The sequence below is a fragment of the Chenopodium album genome, chromosome 16 (assembly GCF_948465745.1).
Source record: "Chenopodium album chromosome 16, dcCheAlbu1.1, whole genome shotgun sequence".
Lineage (NCBI taxonomy): Eukaryota > Viridiplantae > Streptophyta > Magnoliopsida > Caryophyllales > Amaranthaceae > Chenopodium > Chenopodium album.
Genome location: NC_137849.1, coordinates 23,553,966 through 23,581,028, shown reverse-complemented (window position 1 = coordinate 23,581,028; position 27,063 = coordinate 23,553,966). Strand labels below are relative to the sequence as shown.

Below are 27,063 nucleotides of genomic sequence, written 5' to 3'. Positions count from 1 at the left end.
CGAAGAGTGCTGAATCGCAACTCTCTCACCCAAGTATACCACGACGTCGTATGTCCCCTAAAAATACTGGCGCTGGGAAGTGTACTGGACGGCTAGTGCGGAAAAAACGAAATCATCCCACGGCCGGAACTGAACATCAGGCTCCTACAAAACGAACATCCATAGCTCAAATCCTACTAAAAGGATAATACGGGAAAAAGCGTTAAGGAAACATACCGAGAGAATTAGCTCTCAAACACGAGCAATAGCAGTCTGGTCGTTATAACGGCCTCCCCAACTAGCAGCAATGGAGAGCCCTCGAGGTGAAGGCCTCGCTGGTGAAAAAGAAGGGAAATACTCGTAGATCTAGACCTTTGAATAGGGAAGCGTCAGCGAGTGCTAGCACAACCCTAAGATGAACTTCGGTTAAAGGAAATAAAGTATACGTCTTTGAGTTCCCAGAAACTGGAAAGTGTGACTTCTACATCAAATCTGTGGTAGCGACAAGCGAGTCACAATCTAAGCAGGAAGTCAGCATAGGCCAAGCTGGCCTAGTCATATGATCCGACCATACGAAGGTCGCGAAGAGCAGGAAAATAGTAGAGTAGCACAAAGCTACCCTTGTCAGGGGAGAACGTCCCCGACAAAAGAATCAAAGCAAAGATGCACACCCGCTACTCCAAGGTAGTCGCACCATCCAAAAAGGCCTCCGTCAGCATGGTCCGACGAATACACCGAGCACTGATCTGCGTCGGCTGAGCCTCGCCACAAGCTCGAACAACTATAGGGTCGATCAGTTCCTCTACCTCCGAAGAGAAAACAATAATGTCGCTACCGAATGGAACCACAGCTGGCCGGAATTCCAGTCCGGTGATGAGAGAGAAGTCGAGGGGAGTGATGGTCATCTCACCCCATGGGAAGTGAAAAGTGTTGGTGGTGTCCCAAAAGAATTCCACCAAAGCTCGAACCAAAGAACGGCTCGACACGAAAGAGTACATGGCCCGAGTAGCCTGAAGTAGAGGAGTCAGACCACAAGACTCCCATAACTCGCGCAACTCATTGTTGTCGCGAAAGTAAAGGTCGTATAGCTGACCAATTGTCTCGTTGCCTGAGCCGTGACAATGAACCCGATCGCCGGTCATCCCGAGCCGCACCCGCTCCGAGATGTGAAACTCGGGCGCAAAGTAAAGAGTGCGTTCGTCCCACTCAGGGAACTCCCCTAGGCTAGTGGAAGCTCCCTCTTCAACGGGCTCGTCCTCCCGGTGAGCCTCGCGAGAACGAGAGCCAGAGCCACGACGTCGAGGCATGCTAAATTATGCAAAGCAACAGCAAATCAATGGTCCTATAGTATCTAAGGTTTGCCTAGCCACTTGATACTATGTTTGAAAAACAGTGTACGTAGTACTAAAACAGAGCATGATTTTGCTTCGAGCAGAAATAGTATTTTCAAGCAATCAAATGATTTATTACAATACTATGACAAATATTGTGACAAATTAAGCATGAATAGCTAGCAAGAACATCAAGAACGAGCCATATTGTTCTCACGAACTCAAAGGATTCAACAATGGCAAAATGTTCATTTCTCCGCCAAATCGAGTCAAACAAGTCTTAAAAGACTCCCAAGATAATATACCAACATAAACAAACAATTTCATGGCATAAGATTCAACAAACAAGGCGAATTAAGCGACATAAGTTTCGAATTTTTCGGAAATTCTTGAACAAAAGCATGCAAAATTAAGCAAAAATCGAGGTGAATTTGAGTAAAACTTACATGGATCGGGAAACTAGAGATCGAAAGCTTCGATTTGCAAAAAACTTGAGCGAATTCGGTTGAGAAACGAGTGAGAATGAGCAGTTCGAACTTTTGAGCAAAACCGAGCAAATACAGCAGCCACGGTGAAATGGAGAAGAAAGGGGTTTTTATTTCGAAAACCCGACTCCAGTGCCAAATGAAAGAAATTAAGCAATGCGTGATTCCTGTCGCATCGCGACAGCTCCTGCGCGCAGCGACAGCGTGCCGCAGCATGAGCTGGCTCAACGACAAAGTCTGTGGCCCCCATAATGGTTTATGCGGACCTAATGCAGCAGTTTTGGGTTCCTTGGTACGCCAGTTAGCCCCTATAAGCCAATTGACATGATTAGTAGTCGGTCGATTACAATTGCAGTAAGTGATCGACCTGGCAACGATCGTCTCACTTAGCTTAAGCGCCTAAGTATTGGCTCAACAAAAGCACCAAGGTAATGGTTCACAAGCAAGCACAAGCACTGAAGCACCAGCCCGTTTACAAAACGTGCCAAGGCACCGGCATAACAAGCATTTAAGCAAAACATCAGCAAATAGAGGATCACAAGGCAATGAGGTCTTCGACGACTTTCACCAGGATGAGAAGGTTGTCAATTAAATGATCGAGTCAAGGAACAGAGGAGAAATTGGAGGTAGCTACAAGCAGCAATCTCTGACGATGACCCAAAGCAAGGAGGACATTGTCTATAGTGGCGAGGTACTGCCGTGGCAAGGTGTTGCCACAACCCTGAAGACAGCTACAAGCAGTGGTCTTCGACGATATTCCCTAGGATGCGGAAGATTGTCACAGCAAAGCTGAGGATGACTGCAAGCAGTCACCTTCGACGATGATCCCTAGGATGTGGAGTGTTGTCACAAACAATCGAGGATAGCTTCAGGCAGCGGTCTTCGACGATGGCGTTCACGAGGCACTGTGGAGGTTGTCACAACAAAATGCAGCAACAAAATCAGTTACTCTAGAGACATGTGCTTGACGATGCAGGATACGCGTTTCTTAACTCTCTTATCTATTTAACTACGCTAGTTTGCAGGTACCGGCATTACAAGAATGATTTAGGATCGCGGAACGTTCTAAATCATTCTCCGTCCCTATCGCTAATTTTACTTTCGTTTTCGAAACTTGCGTATCTCCAAACTCGGTTAAAGTGGGGGTTTCTATAGAAACCCAAATGTGTCTCCCCAAAAACCAAACCCAGTGATGAGTACATTTCCCGTCGCTTGATTATCGAATAAGGTGAAAGTGTGAAAAATCTTGTGATGCGGTTATTTTTAATAAAATCTTTCTTTCTGTTTTCGAAAATCCTCTCTATTTATGAAAATAGCTAGTCCAATTTAGCTTGGTCCATGAAGAGGGTCCAATAATAGTGTAGTTGGGACGAGCTCGCAAAGAGCTATCCAATGATATATTATAAGCCCAATTCCGATGAATAATGAGGAAGTTATGGCCGAAGTACTAAATTGGGTCTGAAATGCTTTTATGGCCCAATTAGCTATTATCTAGTGGAGGGCCCATTAATTGTTATTCCTAAAATTATTAGGATTGATTCTAATTTTCTGGAATAATCTAGAAGGTTATTGTGAGTTCGAATAGAGTTAGGATTAATAATTATATCTTTTGAAAAATAATGAATTTGGTTTGAAATAAAACAAGTGTTTTATTTTGATAAAATCTGATTGATAAACACAGAGTTTAATTGCTTAATTATATTAAGAAAAGGATTATGTACAAAAGCGCGTTTTATCTTTTAACTAGCGCCAAACGACAAGTCTGTCGCCAAATGATAGAGCATGTTGCCATGTGTGATGCTTGTCGTTTCGCGCTGGGCTCTGTTGCTGGCGACAGGGGTCAGTTTTATTCCGATTCAAATTCTGATTTTTTTCTATCGTTTCCGGACTATTTTCTTATAAATAGGGTTATATTTCCCCGTTTTTATTCATTGAGAATCATCATCAATCATTCTTAATTCTCTCAAGCAATAGCTTATTCTTCTCCCTCTTTTTAAACCTTCCCTTTTACAAAATTCCGCATTCACGAGTTCTAGACACACCTAGCCAAGTTCGAAGTTACCTTCACCCTCGACGTGAAAGATTGATAATTTCTGAGGGTTTGGTCCCAAATCTCTATTTCAATTATTTGATTTAATTGTTTGATTTAATATTTTCCTTGAAGTTACTAACGTGTGTATTGTTTTGATAGAAAGAGATAATTGTTGGAGACTCAAATGATGGATATGCTCCATTTATTCAAAGACAAAACTTCAAAAATCAAGGCATCGAAGTAAGTAATTCGATTATTTACTACCCTTTTGATTTAGAAACCATGCTTATATTATAGGATGCCTTTATTGCTTTCTAAGTATCATGTTTAGGTTGCTTCTTATTTTCTTCTATCATGTTAGTATCATGTTAGGGATAAAGCCTTGATCTTTATTGTTTAGTGACATGCTAGGATTTGTTATTAGTCTTGTTAGTATCATGCCTAGGATCTTGCTATTATTATGCTTTGATGAGATTGAATATTATGATGATGATGATTTATTGTTATTATGTTGTTTGATATATATTATTATTGCTTGATCACGCCCTCTCTTGTAGGATTAAAGGGAATTTGTATTTGTAATCACGCTTAATAAGATAATTAATAATCTTGTTTAGGCTAATATGATTATAATTCAAGTGATCTCCAATAATAGGTTTGTTTGTGCATTAATATTCAACCAACATAGATTAAACAAGTTTAGGATTAATATATTGATTATATGTTAGTCAGAAAGCGCACATGAATATGAGAAGAATAAAGTAGAGGCCTATTTTTAAGGCAGGTTCAATCTATTTTAGGTTGGATTTGTACCTTCATCCCTGAATATCCAGTCATGGTTCCAGACCACTATGGAGTTAGCGATCTCATGGATCGTGAAGGGGTGTAACCTTCACCTTGTGAACGGTTTACAAGTTCCTAAAACTTGTTGGCGACTTTTTTACTCTAGCTTCCTTCCCTTTGGACGCCACCATGCTTAAGTGTATGATCATAGTGGGGCTCAAGTGTGGGATGCTTGAAATATTCCCTACAATACCAAACATGTACTCATTGTTACTTATAAAAAGCGACTCATTTATAAAAAGAAATTTATAACATGAAAGAGAAGGTCACCCTCTAAAACCAAACTCTTCTTGCTGAGCACCCTAACTAAGTAATTTGTAGAATCAAATAGGCAAGGATGAAGGATCAACTTCAAAAGCATGATGCTAAAGGTACTTGAGAAGATTATTAGCAAATTAAGTAAAAAAAAAAAAGGCCAAAATGGATCACTGGCAATCCAAGCAAAATACCCAAAATTTGAACAAAATTCTAAAAAAAATCAATTTACTTTTAGAGATAAGAAGTTTACATTATCATAATTTTAATCTACTTTAACAACTTTTATTACTTAACTTCTATTACTTTTGCATAGCATATTCGAAGTATCCGAAAATTAAGATGTTGTTGTAAGATATTCAAAGCCACTGCAATCTCCAACCACCAACAAACAACAAGATTATAATGAGTTCCTAATAAATCTCAAATTTTAGAAGAAAATTATGATATAAACTGTATAAATTGTGAAATTAAGTTAAATCTAATATTTTAGTATAAAATTAAATACTTATTCAATAACAGATCTAAATTAATCAAATAAAAATATTTATGAATTGGAACCCTAAAGTCAAATCAACTAAATTATCCAAATTCAACGAGTTTCATGCACGAAAGATAGAAAAATTTGAGATGAAACCATAATCAATACTTGATTTTGAGCTCGAAGTATCAATTCGAAGAAATTGAAGAGTTGAGAATTCCTAAGAGAGATCAAGAAGCTGTAGTCGTTTTCTTTTCCCTTGGAAGTAGGGAGAGAAACCAACTTTTGGGGAAGTAGAGAGAGGAACTATCATTGGATTGGTGAGATATTATTGGACTTGCGCGAGATTAATCTCACCCGCATATCTTGTCTAATCCAACGGTGCATATAAGCTCGTAGTTCTCATTATTCACGAGGTTCTTATACAATGGTAAAGAAGTGCACCCACACTTATAACCCTAAAAGCATAACTCTTTCAAAGGCCAAATATAATATTATAACAGAGACTAAGTACAACAAAGTAGTTTCCAACTTTCCAAGTCTCTCTTTTTTTTTTTTCTTTTTTTTTTTAAAGGACAATAACATAGTGACCAAGTCTTTGTTTTGTCTTTTTTTTTTCTCCAAAAAGAACTATATAAGGTAAACCAGACTAAGGTACATCTCAAAAGCTACTCTAAACAATACCCATACTTATTGTCGATAGCTACCAATGTACTTAAGCAAACAAATAAATCTGTATTTCATCTACACGACACACAAATCTAATCTATTCCAATCCAAAAAGCATCCAAAACTAATTATACTCCTAACTTACTTGATAAAATAAAGTAGCAAATCTAATCACAATGTAATACATCAACCCAAACAAACTAATTATACTCCTAAGCAGCTTATAACACCAACTAATCCAAAAAAAAAAAAGAAATCCTAGCCTACAGGCCGAAACCAGATATATAAATAGGGATTGAAAACATACCAGCCATTCTCAAATATAGCGTCAGTCAAAGACAATTCCCTACCTAACCTCATCAACCGCCAAATAGAAAACCTAAACCAAACTAGTTCAACTAGCACAAACAAAACCCCAAAGCTCAAATGCACCTGGTATAATGAATAATTATACCTTAGCTGCCAATCAAAGAAACAATTGTAAAACATCTATGTTACTATTCATAAAACAATGTCTTCCTTTTCCACTTTTATCATAGTCATTTTTTTTAGGAAAGTCATAGATTTATTTTAATTTTTTTTTGTTTTTTTTTTTTTTTTTTGTGTGTGTGTGTGTTTTTAGAGAGCCACAAGGGCGGGGGTGAGAATCGATCCCATGATTTCCTGAAACCGGGAGAGAAGCTCTAAGCACTTGAGCTATTCCTCACACTCATAGATTTTTTATTTTTGAAAGACTCTCATAGATTTATTTGAATTAAGCTTAATTTTGTTTTATTTAATTTTTGTTTGCGGGATACACTAATAACTATATAATACTAGATCAGGGGCGAATCTAGGGGGGTTCATTGAACCCACAGATTTTTTGAAAAAAAATTATACTATAAGTTTTTTTTTTTTTCTTTTTTTTTTGTTCATAAAACTTGAAAAAGAATATACAATTGATGTGTATAAATGAGAGTTGGAAAACAACAGAGCTCAGTGGTTTTGGCCTGACACACTAATTTGCGCTTGGGCTTATTGGTTAGAGGTTCGATTCTTTGTAATAGCCTTTTTATTTAAGTTTTTAATTTTAATTTCCCATTTGCTTCTCTTTTTTTTTTAAAGCCTATTTACGTTTCCTCTTCTGCCTTTTTTTTTAGCCTTTTTCCCCCTTTGCTTCTCTTTTCTAAGTCTTTTTTTTTTTTTTTTATAATTTTTTTCCCCTTTTTTAAGGACAAAGGTTTGATTACCATGTAACCTATGTTCAAATTTTGCAATATTTGTAATTTTCAATATTTACTCACACTCTTTTTATTGTTTTTTCAATTTGTGATTCTCATGTTGTTTTTTTAATTTGTGATTCTCATGCTGGGAAAAAATATGTACAGTCAAATGGTATCTTTTTAGATTCAATTCGTCTAGAAAAATGCTTTAATGATATTAACTTTCTTTAATTTTTACAAAAATGTAAGCTCAAATATTTAAGTTATAGAATTTGCATTGACAAGTGTAAAATCCTCAGCGTTGCAATTTAAAAAGACTAGGGGGCTATATCTTATTTTGTAACGATACCGAACCCACACTTCTGAATTCCTGAATACGCCACTGCACTAGATGAAGCCTGTATGATGCACGGTTTGTTTGAATTTTTTAAAATAATTTTTTTATACATATATTTATGTGCTAAAATTTGTTATATATTTAGATAAAATTCCTAATATTAAAAGATAATATTTTATATTTAATTAATTTAAACTGGAAAATCTCATTCGCCAATTTTGCTTACGTGTCATTTAAATTATTTAATTTTAAAAAAAATTAATAATCTCGTATTTAATAGGCTACCACTAAAATTTATTTTCCTACGTGGAGCGCTGAAAAATTTAAATCCTACATGGCTCTTTAAAAATGCGGGAAAAAACTCCCCTTTATATATATATATATATATATATATATATATATATATATATATATATATATATATATATATATATATATTTATTAGATTGTGTTCTCGAGTCCATAACACAAATTAACTAAAGTTTTGTGCCCCGTGCGATGTCCGGGTTGTTTATTGAATTTTAAGATAAATTTTTATTCTATATATCAAATTTTAAAATGTATTATTGATACAAAATTAGTTAGGAATTGATGTGCTTTTGTGACGATTAGTAGGCATGTAATGATTAATAATAATGTTGGCGGAAATGTTCGATTTAATACATTAAAACAATTAAAAATTAGCAAAAAATAAATTAAATAAAATAAATGTTCAAAGCCCGTTGTGTTGACCCGAACCCAAAACTTTGGGCAAGGGTTGAACATTTCTTGACTCGTAACCTAAAGTGACCTAATCCGAGATGACTCATGACCCGACCCTAATTGACAGGTCTACATAGTAAAAAAATTTTATTAGACTGTGAAATATATTATTTTAACTTAATAGTATATATTATAAACGTATGTTTTATGCTTTGAACTACTTCCTTCGCTACAAAAAATATTATGATATAAAAAATAAATTTATATGATAATGTTTTAGAATTATAATCTAATAATTTTTTTTGAATAAAATTATAATTCAATTTGTATATCTAAAATAATTCTAAACTAACTTTTTATAAGTGTATATAAATCAATCCAACGTGGCGCGACATTTGGCGAAAAGTTAAAACGTCAAGTGTCGCTTTCTCATCATCTGGCTAAAAGTTTAGCTCTATATATATATATATTAGATTGTGCTCTTGAGTCCATAACACAAATTAACTAAAAAATTGCCAAAGATAAGTAGGACCTAAAATCTTACCTTCCATTCTCGGCCCAAAAATTTCACAAAACTCCTCTTTCCCTGTTCTCTATCCTCCCTCTGTTATCAAAGAGGGTAATCCCCGCCACTCGGCTGTTGCAATACACTGCGTTGCTCTACACTTCCCTTTTCCATGGCTGCGCCTCCTCTTCTGCGAGGCCTGCCCCTTCTCCGCCTTCGCCTTTTCCTTCACAACCACCATAAACTCACCGCCGTCTTCATCACTCCTTTCCGGCGTCGCTTCTGCTCAGCGGCCTCTTCTGAGTCCACTCGCTCGGAGGAGGATGTATACTCGTCGGCGAATGAATTGTTGAGGGTTAAAGAACCTCCCAAGTTATTCGACGGAATTGATGAGCTTAATTACAGAAAATGGAAAGATAAAGAAGATGAGATTCTTCGGGATATTGAGCCTGTTACTTTTCTTGCCAAAGATATTATCCACTCTAATAGGTATTATTTATATATTCTGTCCAAATTATGGTTTGTTTTCGGTCGATTGCTCTGCTTGTGTTTACATATTTGATGAATTTAATTTTGAGCCAATATTTCTTATAATTTATGTTATTAAGACTTTGCTAGAAGTTTTAGTGATGGTCGAAGTCGTATTTGGGATCATTTGGCATGGCCTCACGGGTATTTGAGGTGAAATGGAGAGTCGGAAGAACATAGGTCCTATATAAGTGTGTATATGAGTATCATGGAATAACATTTGACCTGCGTATTTGTTTTGAGAGGATGGGTTTTGCTCTCCTTATCTTTAAACATATTGTTTGGATAGAAGGAAAAGGAGAGAAAAAGAGGGAAGGGAAATGAAGGGGAACAAATTCTTTTGTTTGGATAAAGAATTTTAGCAAGGAAGGGAGGAAGGAGCGATCTATTTTCCCTTCCTCTTCAACTACAATCCCTCTCCCAAAATGGAGAGATTTGGAGGGAAATGAAGTTAGATCTTCTCCCTTCATTTCATTCCTCTTCTCTTTCTTTCAATTCCAAGTTGCTATCCAAACATGAATCTCTTTGATTAAAATTTGGATTTTGGTTTAAACCTTGTTAAACCTTAACTCGCCCTTAGAAATCCAATTAGAATCTTTAATTTTCAACAATAAAAGTGAAAAGAGTTTTTCTCGTGATAGAAATAAAAAGTGTGAAAGGGGTATAAGTTATTACTCTTGATGGTTATTTTCCTGGTTGTTTCAATGGAATTTGTAAACTTTGTACACCTCAATATGGATAACATTGTTTACTATCTGTGTGTGGAAAACCGATGATGAGGCTTACAGGGAACAAAAAGTTATAGACTTGAATAACCTTTAGATTATTAAGTGATACTAAAAGTATAGTTTGGATATTGGTTTTGTAAAACATTGGTTGAGTTACGGATTTGCATTGTTACTATTAGTTTGTCTGCTAAGGGGCATAGGGAGAGGAGGGGGGGGGGGGGGGGAGGTGTGGGGTTAAAGGTTTGCTCTTTTTCAAGTTTTGGCTAGGTTGTATATGTTTGATAGTGGTTTGGCAGTGTAATTCCTCACTCTTGCTTGTAAACACACATACACTCTATAATGAAGGTACTAAAGGAACAACTGACAGTTGCTGAGTTGCCTGATGTTACTGCTCTTTCAAAGGTTTTTTAGTGAAAGTAAATGTACTGGAAGAATTTTTGATACATGAAGAGGGGACAAGAGCTGAGTATTATGTGGGTATTATGTTATACTAACAAACATTCTGGTTAAAAGTGATCATGTGAAGCAATGTGCAGGAGATTTGTTATCCTTAGGCAATGCAGGCTTCGTTGATTTGAAATAAGTATCATCTCTTTAATTTTGGCTCCTAAATAACTAGCGGAGAATGAAGGCAACTCATGAGCAATACTAGAAAAAACACAAATATAAAAAATGGAATATCTATCATTGATTTGTTGTGCAAGTGCTTGTTATTTCTGACTGGGTAATCTTCAACAAGAAAAAAGACGTACAAAACAAATTAAACAAAAAAATTTGCCGTGTAAAATACATCCACTTTGTAAAGGAGAGATAGATTGAACAGTTATTCAAGTATGAGTTTATTTCCTTGTGTTTTTTAGGCAATCAGACGAGATTATTGCAGAAAAGGAAACAAAGAACCTTTCCTTATTTTTTATTTATTTGGTTTTATTTATTTATTTATTTTTTTTTTTAATTTTTTTTTTTTTGGCATTTATATTTGAAGATATAATTGATATTAAATTAATCATTCCCAGCCATGGATGACATTAACATTGAGAGTGCAATAGGAAGATAAATCAAGACTGAGAGAGAAGGGGAGAGAAGGAGGGGTGAATTCAAAGTGAAAGAAGAAGATGATTAGAGATAGAAGGGAAGGGTTCAATATATATAATCGATATAAGGGAAGGGTTTAATATATATTTAAATAATCAACCTCTTTCAACCTCTATACTCCAAAAAAATATATTCCACAAAAATTAGAGTTTCATCATTTCAACAACCTTTATTTTTATTGAGACAATTAGTGAAAGTATGATATCATTGAAATTTTATAAAAATAAATAAAACAACTGTTTGAGAGGCATCATTGCTACTCTACTCAACTTCCATATGTGTGAGATTTGTAATCATTCTTATTATTTTGCTTGGAAAAAAGTAGATGTGTTAACTATTAAGGCTGTATTTTGGTTCTATAAAATTGAAGACCATAGTTGGAGAAATTTGGGAGATATATAATATCTCTATGGACTCTATCCTTGTTTGGATTGTTTAGCTTTTGAATTTATGATAAAATTGAAGACTTATTGATTATAATGAAGAGTAAAATAAGCAATCTCTTCCCCTCATCTTGTGGTAGGTTGTTAAATTTTATAGAATTATAATTTACAATTAGTGTTTGATTGTTGATAGTTAATATTAATGTTTTAATGGGACTTTAAGATTTATTTTGCTAATGAAGCAAGCATGGCTTATAACATAACAACCCACAATTATTGGTATCTAGAATCTGTTCTATAAAATGCCCGTCTATGCTAGTGAAGGCAAAAGGGCCTTAAAGAATAAAAGAATTTCTTGGGGAATGAGGGGTATTAGAAAAAGTGAGGTGAAATTTAAAGAAGGACACGGATGGAAGGTGGGGAATGGGAATAACATAAGTGCTTTACGTGATCTTTGGGTAAATGGGAAAATTTGAGAAGCCAAGTCAAGTGTAACTATTGGACAAGCCTTAAGATGGAAAGTAAAAGATTTTATTAATAGGGACACTCGATCGTGGGATGAGAGGAAACTACGAGAATCTTTCTCATTTGCAGAGGTCAGGGAAACCCGATGTGGATAGGAAGGATGTGTTTTGCTGGAACTTTACCAAGTCAGGCGACTCTAGCACAAAATCGGGGTATGCTTTCTTGCTAGGTAAACAAGTTCAGAATTAAAAAATTACGCCCGATGAGGTAAAATTCCTAAACTTCAAGTGGAAACAAAAGTTGCTTCCAAAGTGGAAGATTTTTATCTGGAAAGTGTTTTATAACGGATTACTGGTTAAGAGCAATTTGTATTACAGAGGCTTGAGTGAATCAAGTTTATGTGAGATTTGTAATATGGAAGAAGAAAGCATTAATCACCTTCTGAGACATTGTGGTAATCCAAGGAGGGTATGGTTTTGGTGGTACCCTTAATATTAGATCTGAAGAAAATGTGGAGTTTACTATTCAAAATTGGATAATTTCTTATATTTGACTCTTTTATAGTCAGGATGGACCCGCAAGTGATAGGGTCCCAATTTTCTTAGGTACCTTGTGGGAGATATGGCTAGCAAGGAATGAATTCACTTTTAGAGGAAATATTGTGACTATAGAGGAGATGCTAGGGAAGATTGACAAGTGTATGGAAGAACATGAGACTTTTCCAAGTCAAGATTCAAATGGACTAGAAGTGTTGCATCCTCCTGAATTAGATCCAATTCACCCTCCGGGCTTCAACATGGCTAGTCTACGTAAGTTTGATTAGGGTTCTTCTCTTTTCTCGATACAAGTGGATGGAGCTTGGAATAAGAAAACAAAAAGAATGGGTATAGGTTGGACACTAGTGGATGGTGGAGTCTTGACAGGAAGGTATGGCTGTGATTTTGGGATGGCAAGCTCTGCTGAAGCTATGGCATGCCTAAATGCAATGAAATGGTGTTTTCAGGAAGGATTTAGTAGTATGATTTTTATCACAGATGCTGCAAATTTGGTTGATGTAGTACAAGAGGGGAGAACTTGAGATAAGACAATTGATTGGACCTATAGCCGAAATCAAGGAAAAGGGTAAGAGGTTTAACTGGTGCTGCATTGTTCGCAAGGAAAATAGAGCTAAAGTGGAAGAAGCACACAGATTAGCTAAAGATGCAGCTACCTATTTAATTTCGTATTGTTCTAGTTCTTCTATCAATATGTATTAATATGCTTTTCCCAATGTCAAAAAAAAAGAAAAAAAAAAAGAAAGATTTATTTTGGGAGATGGAAATGTAGGGATAAACAAGGGTGAAGTGTGTAGACTAAAGGAGGTAAAAAATCAATTCCTCCCCCCCCCACCCCCCCCCCCCCCCTCCTTCACAAAAAAGAAAATGTGAGAGAGTGAAAGTGCGCTCCAACTGTCTTAATGGAGGTTAATTACTCTTAAAAAGGTTTCTGTTAGGATTTGAACTACATTGCTCACTTTTAAAGCCCTAAGACTTTGGCTAACAATCTACACATATTTGAAATATCCAAATATGGGGACCCTGGTTGGTCACCCACATTGTGCCGCCTGAAATTACTCTTTCCCTTGACCCAACTCAAGCTGTCATACAAAGGTTAGATTATACTTAGTTCAAATGAAAATTGGGATTGTTAAGAGAAGATGGATCAAACTTGGGATGATAGAATCAATTTTGTATTTTTTTATACTTGTTTTTGGCTCATTTCTTGAAAGAAGAATAACTTTTTAACTCATGTAAGATCAAAAATGTATATATCGGAGGGTATCTTGTGAAAAATCTCTTATAAGGATTAATGTCCTTTTGTCGTTCAACAAACGTCGCTTTGGCATGAATGTTCAAAATCATGTAGTAAAGTTCACCCTAAGTGTGACCAAAAGCGAATGGTTTATCCATGTGTGGTGTAAGATTATTATGTCTTCTATTGTCTTGGATAAATTTCTTGACTTGCCTCTTGCTTTCCTTGATTTCTTTTTTACGGGGGAAAACCTAAGGGATAGAATTTAAGGCCCTGTTGTAGAGTAGGAGCAGAAGGTATCTAAAAAATTGGATGTAAGTGTGTAATAAACTACTACTACTAAGCACAATTATAAATAAGCAAAATAAGAGAAAATCTGATTGAGGAAATAATGAGGCTTTTTGATTAATAAAATTAGGAACTTTCTTACAACAGTGGCTTGAGGCCACCAATATCTCAAGGTGACTTTAGGTCACTACTCTCTCAGTTCAAAATACCACAAACCAGCTACCTAAGCACAACCGTTCTTCCCCTTTTTATATGTACATAATCAGCAAAAGGTGAACAAAATATCCTGACAGCCCCCTGCCATACTTTGTCTCATTCTTCTGAATTTCGCTGCTTCACTCACACAACCTCTAATGGTTCCTTTTGCGCCTCCTCTCATACGTAATTAGTCCACGTGGCAATGCAGCTTTTTGGCTCGTTGCAGAGAGCTTATATTTCTTTATGTGGTTATATGACTTTCCTTTAGACTTGTCTTGAAATCTTTTTAGTAGTAGTTTTGGAACCTACTTGTAGACAGGGTATGTAAGTAGTTTTTTCTTTATGTGGTTGTATGAGTTTTGTGCGGAATTGTCTTATCCATTTACATTTTTATATATTTTGCCTCTTTAAATATTCAATAGGTGTAGCTAAGAATTGGAAGGTGATGAGAGATTTTAAGTGTTCTGGGGGTACATCCAAAGTAGAGGAATATCATTTTGTGAGATGGGATTGTGTCTGTACAGCTGATGGGGAGGTGGCCTAGGTATTAGTAATTGGGTGTCTCTATCAAAGTGTGTTTCTCTTTGGCATAGACTGATTCAAAGCAGAAACGGCCCTCATGAAATTGTCTAGACTTCATTAACAGAGGCTCGAGACTTTTATGGCAAAATTTCTTGTAAATTATAGACTAATTGCTATTAATACTGACCATACGGGCTGTATATTATAATCCATATTTGATTGAAAACTAAAAATTCATTAAAGGGAGAAACATCGATACATTATAAGAGGAATTCTAGAATTATATTCCCTCGTGTCTAAGTGAGATGCAAAAATTCTAGAGTGACACAGTCCTACACAAGCTTCATTCTTGAAGAGGAGATTTTAGCTTTAAGTAAAAAAGAAGTGGATTTTCGCTGTTGATTAATTCTTATCGAAACTAATATTACTCAAAGATGACACGTGCTGAAATATAAAACAGAATTCTTAAATATAGCGATTCGACATTAACCTTGAGCACCATAACTTCCTACCAGAGGATAATGCTGGGTTTTCTTACTTATTTTCTACCCTGTTTCTTAAGGCTTCATTATAGTTATTCAAATCATGGAATTAAAGTGTTCTTTTTGTAATTATCACGAACTTAATCCCAAACATGTATCATGAATTATAGCTGTGGGCGGAGCCCTTTGACATGCTTAGTAATCTAGTCCTTAGAACTTGCATGAACCTATATGATCCTCACAGACTCTAAGGTTGTTGTACCCTGGTTGACATTTTGTATTGGCAGGTACATGGATGGGGAACGTCTTACATCTGATGACGAAAAAGTTGTCATAGAGAGGTTGCTTGCTTATCATCCTCGTTCTGAAGATAAAATTGGATGTGGACTAGATTCAATTATGGTATGACTCAATCTCCCCACCATATTGTTGTAGTTTTTATTTTTCTTTTTCTTTTTTTTTTTTTTTTTTTCATCCTACTTATATCTCGATATCATTGTCTCACTTTCTATCTGTGTGTATCTCAATTTAGTTGACACAAGTCTTTTTATAGTATGGACCCACTAATATTTTATTATTGTTCTTTCTGGTGACCAAAACATAGGGTTTTACACTCCCTTTCATTCAATTAAAAAGTTCTATTACTATTTCTCATCAGATATACTTTTCTGTTAAAAATATACTTCGTAATAGATATTAGATTAGCTAACTACAATTTTCACCTAAAATTTAATGTAAATCTTTAGCGACGATTATATGGGACAGGGGAGTCACTTTCGGTGTGCCATTAGTAAATACTTTGCTTATAATTTTGATGTCAAGTGGTTAGGGTAATATACCTTGTAGGTGGTTACTTAGACTCTAATAAAGAATCGAGTGATACCCGTCTGTAATCATGATAACCTACTGATTGACTTTGGAGTTGATATTATGGTTAAACATTACAATAAAATAATCTATTGTTTATATTCATTCATAAAGTTTTTCAATATTGAATAATATTGAAAAGTAAGAATCTTCATTCTAAAAAAAAAAAAAAAGTTAAGAATCATTTTAGAAAGTTATATTAATCAATGATTCATAATAAAATGGCTTTTAGCAGATGTGGTGAAAATAAGTTTTGTAAACACGGAATGTAAGCATAACTTTAAAATACTATCTTGTGAAGTGATGTAAATATGCAATCTTTGTACATGCTGCTGGGAGTAGTAACTATATGTGTTGTTTTTTTTTTTCATTATATATATTGTGTGTATTTTCTTTCATTGCTAATGGAATTGCTTTATGGTCTGTTTGGGAATTGTCATTTCATTTCAAATGTTGGATTTGCCCCAATTAAATTGTTTGGAAACTCAAAGCATTTGGGATTGAATTTGGCTGAATTCCAAACACTTATCAAAAATAACCCACACCAAAGAATTTGAAATCCATCTTCAACATATGTCATTTCAATTCCAAGTGATGTGATCTATTCACCTTCAACTTCTCTCTCCTCTATTTTTACCACGTAAGTTACTCATATTTTCTCTCTCCTCTCATCTACCACATAAAAGTTCTCTCTCATGGCTCCTTGCTTTAACCTTCATCGTCGGAAGAAACTAGGGATTCCACTTTCCGACAAAGCACTGATGATGAACCTTAACCTTAATTTCGCCGAAGAAGACAACGATGATTTTATAGAGAAGACCATGATCAAGAACAGCGGAGCTGCATTTCTGGACGCCATTGGAGTTATCGGCACTTTAATTTGTCGCCATTATTGAGCTAATTGGAGTCCTCAGTGTTGCGTCGCCAGTGTTGAACCACCATTGGAGTTTGCAATGTTGTGTCGCCATTGATGAACTACCAGAAGTGTAGTTCATTGGAAAGGACGACATGTTGACAGAAGTGTTGTATGAAAATGTGATATTTGAATTTTATTTATTTTTTTTCAAAAAAATTAATTAAAAAATACAATTGTGAAATTAAAATTCCAATTTGTCCAAACATGTAGAATTTGAAATCCTAGAATTTAAATTCTAGCAATTTCCCAAACACCATTTTTGGAATTAAAAATAAGTTTTTCAATTCCAAGAATTGAAATGAATAATTTGAAATTAAATACTGATTCCCAAACACTGCCTTAGTGTATTTGATGTTGGTATTCCCTTTTGCAAGTTACTTCTTTTGGTATTATTTAACATAGTCACATATCTTTTTCTTTATCCTAATTTCGGTTGCCCATTTCTGAAATTGGCAATGACTCACGCTAATATAATTTACATCTCAATTCGCCACTATTAAAGTTAGGGTCCCACACTTATCAATAATATACACTCTACAATATCCTATTAACTCCACCTTTTTATTAAGATATCATTTATTAACTAAACAATAAAATCTCCTAAAACACTATTATAATGTTAGAGCAAAGCTAGCAGCGTATGTGGAAAGAAAGTAGGAAGGTTTCTTATATTATTTTGATATGTACATGAGTACTTTATATAGGGGTGAGGGATGCTTTCTACATTATTGTGATGCAATGAAGAGTCACAACTTTTGGCATTTCAACTACTCCTAATAACAAGTACATTCAAGTTAATTCACCGATTGCTTTACTGTCTCCTCAACAATAAAAGTCCCATTTACCAAGCTTGAGTATGAGGAACTCAAATCTGCTTTTTGGTAAAGCCTTGATCAAAATGTCCCTCATTAGGACAATGTAGGACAATGAATCAGCTTCACTTCTTTCTCTTGCTCAGCTTCTCGAAGTTTATAATACACAATCTTCATGTGCTGAAACAAACTGGATTTTTGGAAATTGTAATTGCTGATTTGTTGTCTACTAGAACTTCAGTAGCTTTTCCTGTTTGTGTCTAACAGTTACCGATGCTGCAATGTATGATGGATGGAGCTACTACTTCTTGCTTCTTTAAAATCCATGAAAACACTCCAGATCCAAGTGTAAAAGCATAGCCCAGAGTACTTTTCATGTCATTGTTTGAACCACTTGTCAAAATATGCAAACAATTTGGAGTTTGCACTTACGTTAAACATAACACCAAAATCTGAGGTTCCTCTTATATACCTGAGGTGATAGCACCCATATGAACATCACTTGGTTCACTCATGAACCTTGAAAGCAAATTAGTTGCGAACATCACATGTGGCCTTGTTGCTGTGAGTTAAAGTAGACTTCCAACTAAGCTCTTCTACTACTAGTGTCAGCTTTCCTTTGACCATCATCTCTAGGCAGCTTCTCATTCACTACAAGAGGTGTACTGAGTGGCTTGCAGTTTTGCATATGAAACTTCTTAAGAACATCATTTGCACCTTTGAGAGAGGAAGATTCCATCTTTCCATCCCTAGGAAATAATTCATTAAGCCTTAGTCTGTCATTTCGAACTTCCTTTTCATCTATCCTTGAACTAGAGGATCATCTTTAAAAAATTTTCTCGTGACAAGATCATCAAGAGTGAAACAATGAGCAAATCATTTTCTCCTTGATACTTCACATAGAGAGTGTGCTCATTTTTACTTTTGTTGAACCCTTGTGCAAGTAGATATGAGTCAATGTACCATGCTCGTGGCGCTTGTTTTAGCCTGGAAAGAGCCTTTTTCATCTTGCACCCCGTATTTTTGTTGCCCTTTAATAGCACTTCCGGGAATTTGCTCAATGTAAATTTGCTCCTCGAGTTCACCATTGAGAAAGGAAGACTTGACATCGAGTTGATAAATCTTCCATCAAGCCTTGCCACCGGAGCGATGTATCTCCATAAACAATTTCTGCTTGTTGGGTGTATCCTTTGACGACTAATATAGCCTTGAACTTGCTTATGTTCCCATTAGGCCAGTTGACGCCAATCACTTTGCGATCACTTAGTCTATCAACCAACTCCCAAGTCTGGTTTTTCTTGATCATATTGATTTCATTTTCCATTGCTTGCTGCCACCTTTTGTCTTCAAAGCCTGCTCATATGTTTGGGGCTCTTCAACACCAAGTAGCATATATCACATTCCTCCGGGGTCTAGGTGAAAGACTGAACATTCCTCGTACAAATCCGAGAGAGACTTTTTAACTCTTGGACCCGTGGCGTTGTCGTCATCACTAGTTTCATCAGTGCCATTTCCATCTTGTATAGGAGTGGAAGGAGCTTCTTCGGTATTCTCCTCTCTAAGTTCATCATGCACTTCAGTGCGAACTTGAAAAAAATTCTTCTCCATCTTTTCTTCCCCATTCCAACTTGCATCTTCATTGAATTCAACATATTGACTGATCATGATCTTTTTATTACTAAGATTGAAAAGTCGATATCCTTTGGCTTGTGAATCATAGCCAAGGAAGATTCCTCTTTCGGCTTTTGCATCTAGTTTGCTTCTCTTTTGAGATGGAATATGAGTATAGCAAACTGATCCAAATACTCTTCAGTGTTTTGGTGTTGGCTTTCTCCCACTCCATGCTTCAATCGGAATTTTTCCTTGAACCGCTTTCGTGCGCAGCCTGTGTAGCAAATATACGGTTGTGTGAATTGCTTTTGCCAGATCGTTTTTTGGCAGATTTTTCTCGGTTAACAAACAGCGAGCCATTTCCATCATGGTTCTATTTTTCCGTACTATAAGCTGATGTTCAATTCCTTCATCTTCACAAAAAAGACCAAATTCAGAGGTAGTATATTCCTTGCCTTGATCTGATCTGATTTTTTTTTTAGTTTACAGCCACTTTGAGCTTCTGCCAGTGCTTTAAATTTTTTGAACACTTTTCTCTCATGAAGTACACCCACGTCATGCAGGTGAAATCATCGATAAAAAGGATAAAGTACTTGTTTTCATCGAGAGATAAAGTTCGATGAGGTCCACAAACGTCAGTGTGAACGAGTTGCAATCTTTTTATGCTCTCCACACATTCTTCTTCGAGAAAGGCAACTTATGTTGCTTGCCAAATTGACAAGACTCACAAAGATCATTAGATATGCAAATTGCATTCTTGTGATGTTCATTGTGAGCACGCATATTAAAGTGTCCATACCTCCTATGCGATAGCCATGTGTCGCTTGAGTTTGCTGCATTCACATTCTCTACTGCACTTCAATGGAAAGCTTTTGTTTTCCATCGAGACTTTTACAATCTCTTTCTTATTCGAGTCAATGATAGTTCAATGGTTATTCTCGAAGATAAGTGAATAACCATTGTTGACCATCTGAGCAACAGTAAGCAAACTCTCGTTCAAATCCCGAACAAGGAGGACATCATTGATGTACTTCATACCTTTCTTGGTTTGAACACCAGCGGACTGTACAATAGCACCATTCCCCATACAAACTGGAACTTTGATGGAAGAGTCAAACTTGCAAAATAAGCTTGAATTGATTGTTATGTAGGATGTGCACCCACTGTCAATCAACCATCTTTCTTTGCTGCTACAAGCGCTCATCGCTTGACGTGCATAAAACAAGCGATGAAGCCATACTTCAAGTGCTAAATTTGTTGATTTGGTATTCAAGGGTCACGGGCTAAGCATCACCACTAATTCAATATGGAAGTGCTTGTTTTAAATTGAACTAGGTTTTTTGGCTTAGCCCGTGACCCTTGGATAAAAAGTTTAGCGTCTAAAATCTGTCCTCTTTAAATTGCTAGGTATGATTGGACACACGCATTAAATGTAAGAAGGAAAACTGAATTTTTTTTTTTTTTGGGGGGGGGGGGGGGGAGAGTAGGGTGTTATTTATTTATTTGCTATAATCTTCTTAGATCTTGTTTATGGTGTCCACAAAATTATCTAGTTACTCCCTCTATCCCTAAATAAAGTCTCATTTGCCTTGTCATGTTTTTAGGATGATAGATAAAAGAATAAGTAAAATTTTCTTTATTAAAGCTGAATGTAAAAAACAATATAGTAGGATTTGATTAAAAAGGAATACGAAGAAATAGTGGGGTTAGGTTGGTTAAAAGTGATTAATCAATCAATCAAAGCCTTAATCCCATAAGTGGGGTCGGCTACTTGAACCAAAAGTGATTATTACGTGTAGTCATTGACAAAAATCTTCCTCCTCCATTCCTTACGATCTAATACCACACCCTCATGTAAATCCTTATACTTCATATTCTAAACTCTTTCCAACCAAGTCATTTTCGAAAAGTGACTTTTATCAAGGAAAAATGTATTTGGGTGAAATGGGAAGTTTATTAATACTTAAAATGAACATTTATTTATTAAACCCATGTGATGTGGACTGTTTGGCTAATCTTTTTTCTCACGCTCATACTCTGTTTTCTATGTCATTTGGGTCCTTTGACCCACTAACTAATAAAAAAATAAAAAATAAAAATAAAATTCCTCACCATCTACAAAAAAATCTAAACGCCATAGTTTTAAATCCCTTAATATGTGTGTCCAAACCTAGAAAAAAGAAAGATTTTTTAAGGCTAAAGGGAGTATTTTATTAAGGTTATCACTACAAGACTTGATTTTCTTGATATTCTACCGTTATTTTGTTTAGATGCTACCTTTGTTTCAACTTTCATCCTCTGTATTCCTTTACCATAGTCCACATACATCCTAGAATTCATACGATAATGTTTAGGTGTCATCCTTTTCATATGATTGGAGTAATACAGTAGTTTTCAATATTTTTGTTGCATACTTATAAGGAATTTGACAATTTTGATGTTTCTAATATGCACAACTTTCGCATTTGTTATATATTTACCAATCTTTGCTATTTATAAAACTAATTTTGCTAGTGTTTCCTTCTATGGATTTATGTAGAAAATGCTAGAAGGTTAAAAAATTCCCTTATGTTTTTTTTTTTTAAACAAAATTCCTAACCCTCTTTCTATGTCAGTAGGTTTTAACAAAATTTTTGGGCTTGTTTGACATCCTTTTTTGTTTTCAGTTTTTTTTTTAAACTAAAAACCAAAAAGAGGAAACAAGAAAAAAGTGTTTCCACTTCTGTTATCAGTTTTCAAAAATACCATGATTTTAATAAGTTTAACAAATTTTTTATTTATTATATGACATATATCATATGGTTTTGAAAAACAAAAAACTGAAAAATTGAAAACCATAGCAATGCCAAATGAACTGGGTTTCTTCTTAGCATGATAAAAACCAAAAAAATTACAATTCCATAGGAACTTGATCAAAACAATATCAAACAAACCCATTAACATTTCTTTGATTAAATTATCAATATCATAATTTAATTATGCATCATTTAAAAATAAAAAAAAAAATAAAAAAAAAAGCTTGTTTTATGTGGTTTTCCCCTCGTGATAGTGATGCGGTATTGCAAGAGATCTGAACGCGATAGCTAGGGGTTGCATTGGCACAGAGAAGTTATGGGCAGTGGTGTGCAATGTACAACAACTAGTCTTCCTTCTCCTTAGATTTATTATAAATGCTTTTTTTATATATATAAAAAGAAAAATTTGGAAAATTTGTCTATGATAAATCACCTTTTTAAGAGAATCTTGTAAGAATAGACATGCTTTTAATATTTTTCGGGAAGAGCATTAAGGTGGATTATAGCCTTCGACTTACAAATTCTAACATTGGATTCTTTTAACCTCTATTCTCTCATTGCCATGATTGCTCTGTCGTAACCACCTTCTTCTCTTTTCCCTCCTTTGTCACCGCCAAATCTCCTTCCTTCCCCCCCCCCCCCCCTCCTTTTTTTCTCTTTCAACTCAATTTGGGGTGGTTTGGGTGTTTGTAAAGGTTAGGGTATTTTCTCATCAATCATTAGGATGATTTTCGAAGGTAGTTGGGTGGATTTTTGTGGTTGGTGGGTGATGTCGAGGCCTTGAGGGGGTTGGGATGGATTTTTGGTGGTGGGTAGGTGGTTGACAAAGAGTTAGTGTGTATATAATATATATTTGTGGTAGATGGGTGGCCTTGAAGTGTTTAGGTGGTATTGGAGCTAACTAGGCGGTTTCAAGGAGGTTGGGTGGGTTATCTCGAGGGAGTATGGGTAGGTTTTGGAGTAGTAAGGTGGAGCACCGCCAGGTATCATAGTGGTGATGTGGTCGGAATGGGGTTTTTGGTGGTCTGCAAGTGGGTGGTCAATGCTTGAAAATACAAGTCTATGCCAAAATCTGGCATGAGGTGCGAAAAAAACAGGTTTGTTCTTACAAGTTTTTTGGAAAAGGTGGTTTCTTGCAAAAACATTGTTAAAAAGGTTGTTTATGGCAGATTTTCCTAAATTTCCTCCTAAAGAAATATAAACATATGGTGGTGGTTGATGCAAAGAACCGGGTCTTGGCAAAGGTCAGTGACAGCTGACAAGGGATGTAGGCGTTGATGTGCTGCAGGGGGTGGTAGTGGAACAGAATACAGGCAGGTGGAGGAAGCTGCTCTTTATTTATTTATTTATTTATTTTTCTTAAGTTCTAATTTTCCCTTAAGATAGACAAAGCAGTAATTTTATTTAATCTAAAGCCGCCAATTCAATCAGTGGTTCAACTGATAATGTTAGTTTTTTATTGACTCATTAAATAAACAAATATAAAGGCTAGAATCTTTGTTGATGTGGATGGTAGATTGAATTTTTTTGTAAAACTTGGCAAATTTGAGGAATTTTGAAGTCTCTTTGCATTTTATGTAGAAATAGTTCCTTCAAATGTGACTACTATGAATATGACAAGAACCTGCTATGCATATCTCTGTTATTTCTAATGTTAGTTTTTCATTTAATTATAATTCTCATTAGTATATCCATTACTAGGTAAGCAAATTTAAAACTGTCTCCTTTGTAGCACATGTTATATGTGGCTGTTCAAACAATGTTTACTTTTCATTAGTTAAGAATTAAGGTTGCATACTTTTGGATCTGAGATATTGCCGGAAACTTTGATAGTTGTCTGATACATTCAATATTTTGTGCTGGTTTCCTAAGTGGATTTTTTTTTATATGTTGCACAGTAATTGTTAGTGTTATTCTTCTACTGAACGGGGGTTTGTCCCTCCCTCCCTTTCCCCCTCCCCTTCCTTGTGTTACCTATTTGCAGCATTTATTTATATGGAAAGACAGTTTGTTGTACACAATACTCCATAAATAATACCTATTGAAACTATTTTATGAAATAGAATTACAGAACTTTACTGGCTTCTTTCATATAAGTTGTTATAGTAAAGAGAGGGACCTAATTTGATCTTCAATTGTTCATCATTTTGTTAAGGGTGAAATGCTGATTTTGCTATTCTTAACTTTCGTTATAGGGATGTATGGTGATTATTTAAGATTAGGTTGTATTCTGGCTTTAAGGTATGATTCACTTAAAAAAAAGTTATCATGAAAGGCATTGTAATGTTATGCATGAAAAATTTTCATTCACAGTAAGTCTATGCTATCCTATTAAGATTGATATATAATGGATGATGCTCAGCATGCTGGCTTTGGCTAATGTTCATTTCTTTTGACAAAAGGTTGACCGGCATCCTCAATTTCGACATTCAAGGTGCCTTTTTGTTGTAAGAACGGATGGTGGATGGATTGACTTCTCATACCAGAAATGTTTACGGCAGTATATTCGAAATAAATACCCCTTTTACGCTGAAAGGTTTATACGGGAACATTTTAAACGCAGCAGTGGTTAGCATTTGAAGACATCTGGGCGTCAACTATTTTTGCTGTGACATGAAAGGCACCAGGCAAATGCTTTCTTTTGGTCCTTCGGCCAGTCCATAGTATCGCTGGTAATTCGGGCTACAAGTAGCCATTGTGAAGGCAGATAATTTTTGATTGGCAAGGGTAATAATGTAATAGTTCAGACAGAATATGATGGGATTCTGCACAGTTATGAAGCTGAAAGTCATCAGACTTCATGTAGTTTTCAAGTTTTCTGGAACCACATGTAGGAAAAATGTAATTTGTGAATGTATTGAACAGAATCATTTTTCCCTGATGCAATTAATGTACATATTAGAATTTTGATTTTATGTAATTTGGAGTTTGTCTATATCATCAACAATAATGTGATAATGGCCAATGAAATTTTAAAAAAAGCCGCAAGATAAAAAGAAATTATATATATCAGGATGTAGAGTGCAATCAGGTAATTTTTACTCATTTAATATTTTATGCACATTTTAAAATCATAAAATAGACAAAAACACATATCAAAGGGCAAAAATCTATTCTTTCAAAAAAAAAAGGAAAAAAAAAACGCATAAATCTATCCACCTACCTATATGTGTATTTGGATATATATTAAAGGTGCTCTAGTAAGCCAGTAATAAATGGATTGGGTTTCACTACTTTTAGTGTTTGATATTTTAAGTAGTGTGTGGCTTGAGTAATGTCTCGAGTTGCTAGTTTGTAATAACATTTGATTATTTTATCTTAATGTATTTATAATCATCTTGAAATTTTAATTTTTTAAAAAAAGATTTGCATTAGGAGATTCATATTAAATATTTTGTATGTTACTCTTAATGATTCAAAGATATTCAACTATTAACTATACAACAAAAAAATCTTATTTTTCATCAAATTGAAAATTAATACTTTCTCCGTTTTCTTTTAGTTGACACGTTTCTTTAGTCACGTTTGCCAATGCACAATTTCAATCGTTAATATCTTTAATTACCGAAAAGCAAAAATTATAAAAAGTTGATATTTTGAAAATATATCCCACGACGAATCTAACAAGACCCACATGATTATATTTTTCATTACGTATAAATTACAAAACATGGTCAAAGAAAGGTATGCAAATAGTGCTAAGTCAAAACGTGTCAACTAATATTAAACAGAGGTAGTACAATTTTTCGAACTTCAAAATTAAAGTTGTTTAATTATCCTAATTAAGGACTAAAATCATTATATCCAAGTTAATAATAATTTGGTTAGGTAAATTCACACAATATATGAATAGGGAAGGTAATAGGATTTGTATCGTAATACTTGTTGATCTTAATTTCAAGTTTATTTTATTTTATTTTATTTTTTTGGACAGAAGCAAGTCAAGGAAATAAAGTAGAAAAAGAAGTACAACTAAGTCTACAAACATTAGCCAGGTGATGAGCCTTGTTCACCTGGTCCCTCTCCACCTTCCATATAACGCAAACCTGGAAAAAGAGAGTTCAGTTTCCAGATCTCTTTAAAACTCCAAACTAGTTTCAATGTTTCATCCTTCTCTCTGGTGGCCTTGAATCTGTATACACCAGTTCAAGTCTTGCTATAAGCATTATTTAGATGTCAAGTCTAATTCATGTTATGGAGGTGGTGTGGCATATTTATAATGTTTATAGATGTGACACGTGGCATATGATATATTGATGACTTGGCACATTTATAGAGTTTAAAAGGGTGACAAGTGTTACATATTCTGTTTTAGGAATGCTTTTAATATATAAGTATAGATGACTTGGCATGTGCCATATATATATTTTTTAAAATTCCATATAGAAAACAAATGTTATACATAAGTAAAAGATTTGATATACTCAATGGGCACACATTAAGAAAACAGATTCCCTATAAATATTTGATAATGAGGAATATGTAGAAAAGGTAGGTTTGAAAAATTATTTAGAAAATAATAAAATCTTCATTATTTCTTCTATAAAAAAAACAAAGCTAGCCTCATAAACGTACACTACTATCATCAAAATAAATAAATACATATGTACACTACTACTCTATATATATATATACTAGTTTAAATCCCGTGCAATGCACGGTTGTTTTTAATTTTTTAAATAGTTATTATTGTATTGAATTTTATAAAAAATTATACTCATAATATTAATTCAAATGTAAATATAAAAATATATTAGTTTG

The 27,063-nt window shown here is 34.8% G+C and overlaps 1 protein-coding gene across 1 annotated transcript; it reads left to right on the top strand.

The window, feature by feature from the left end:
• The first annotated feature begins 8,820 nt into the window (after nt 1-8,820).
• Nucleotides 8,821-25,222, top strand: LOC145586317 (protein DCL, chloroplastic-like). Its single transcript, XM_081643105.1, has 3 exons — nt 8,821-9,310; nt 15,589-15,703; nt 24,705-25,222. The coding sequence occupies exons 1-3, from the start codon at nt 8,994-8,996 to the stop codon at nt 24,873-24,875; spliced, it is 603 nt and encodes a 200-aa protein (XP_081499231.1). The 5' UTR covers nt 8,821-8,993; the 3' UTR covers nt 24,876-25,222.
• Nucleotides 25,223-27,063: the final 1,841 nt, after the last annotated feature.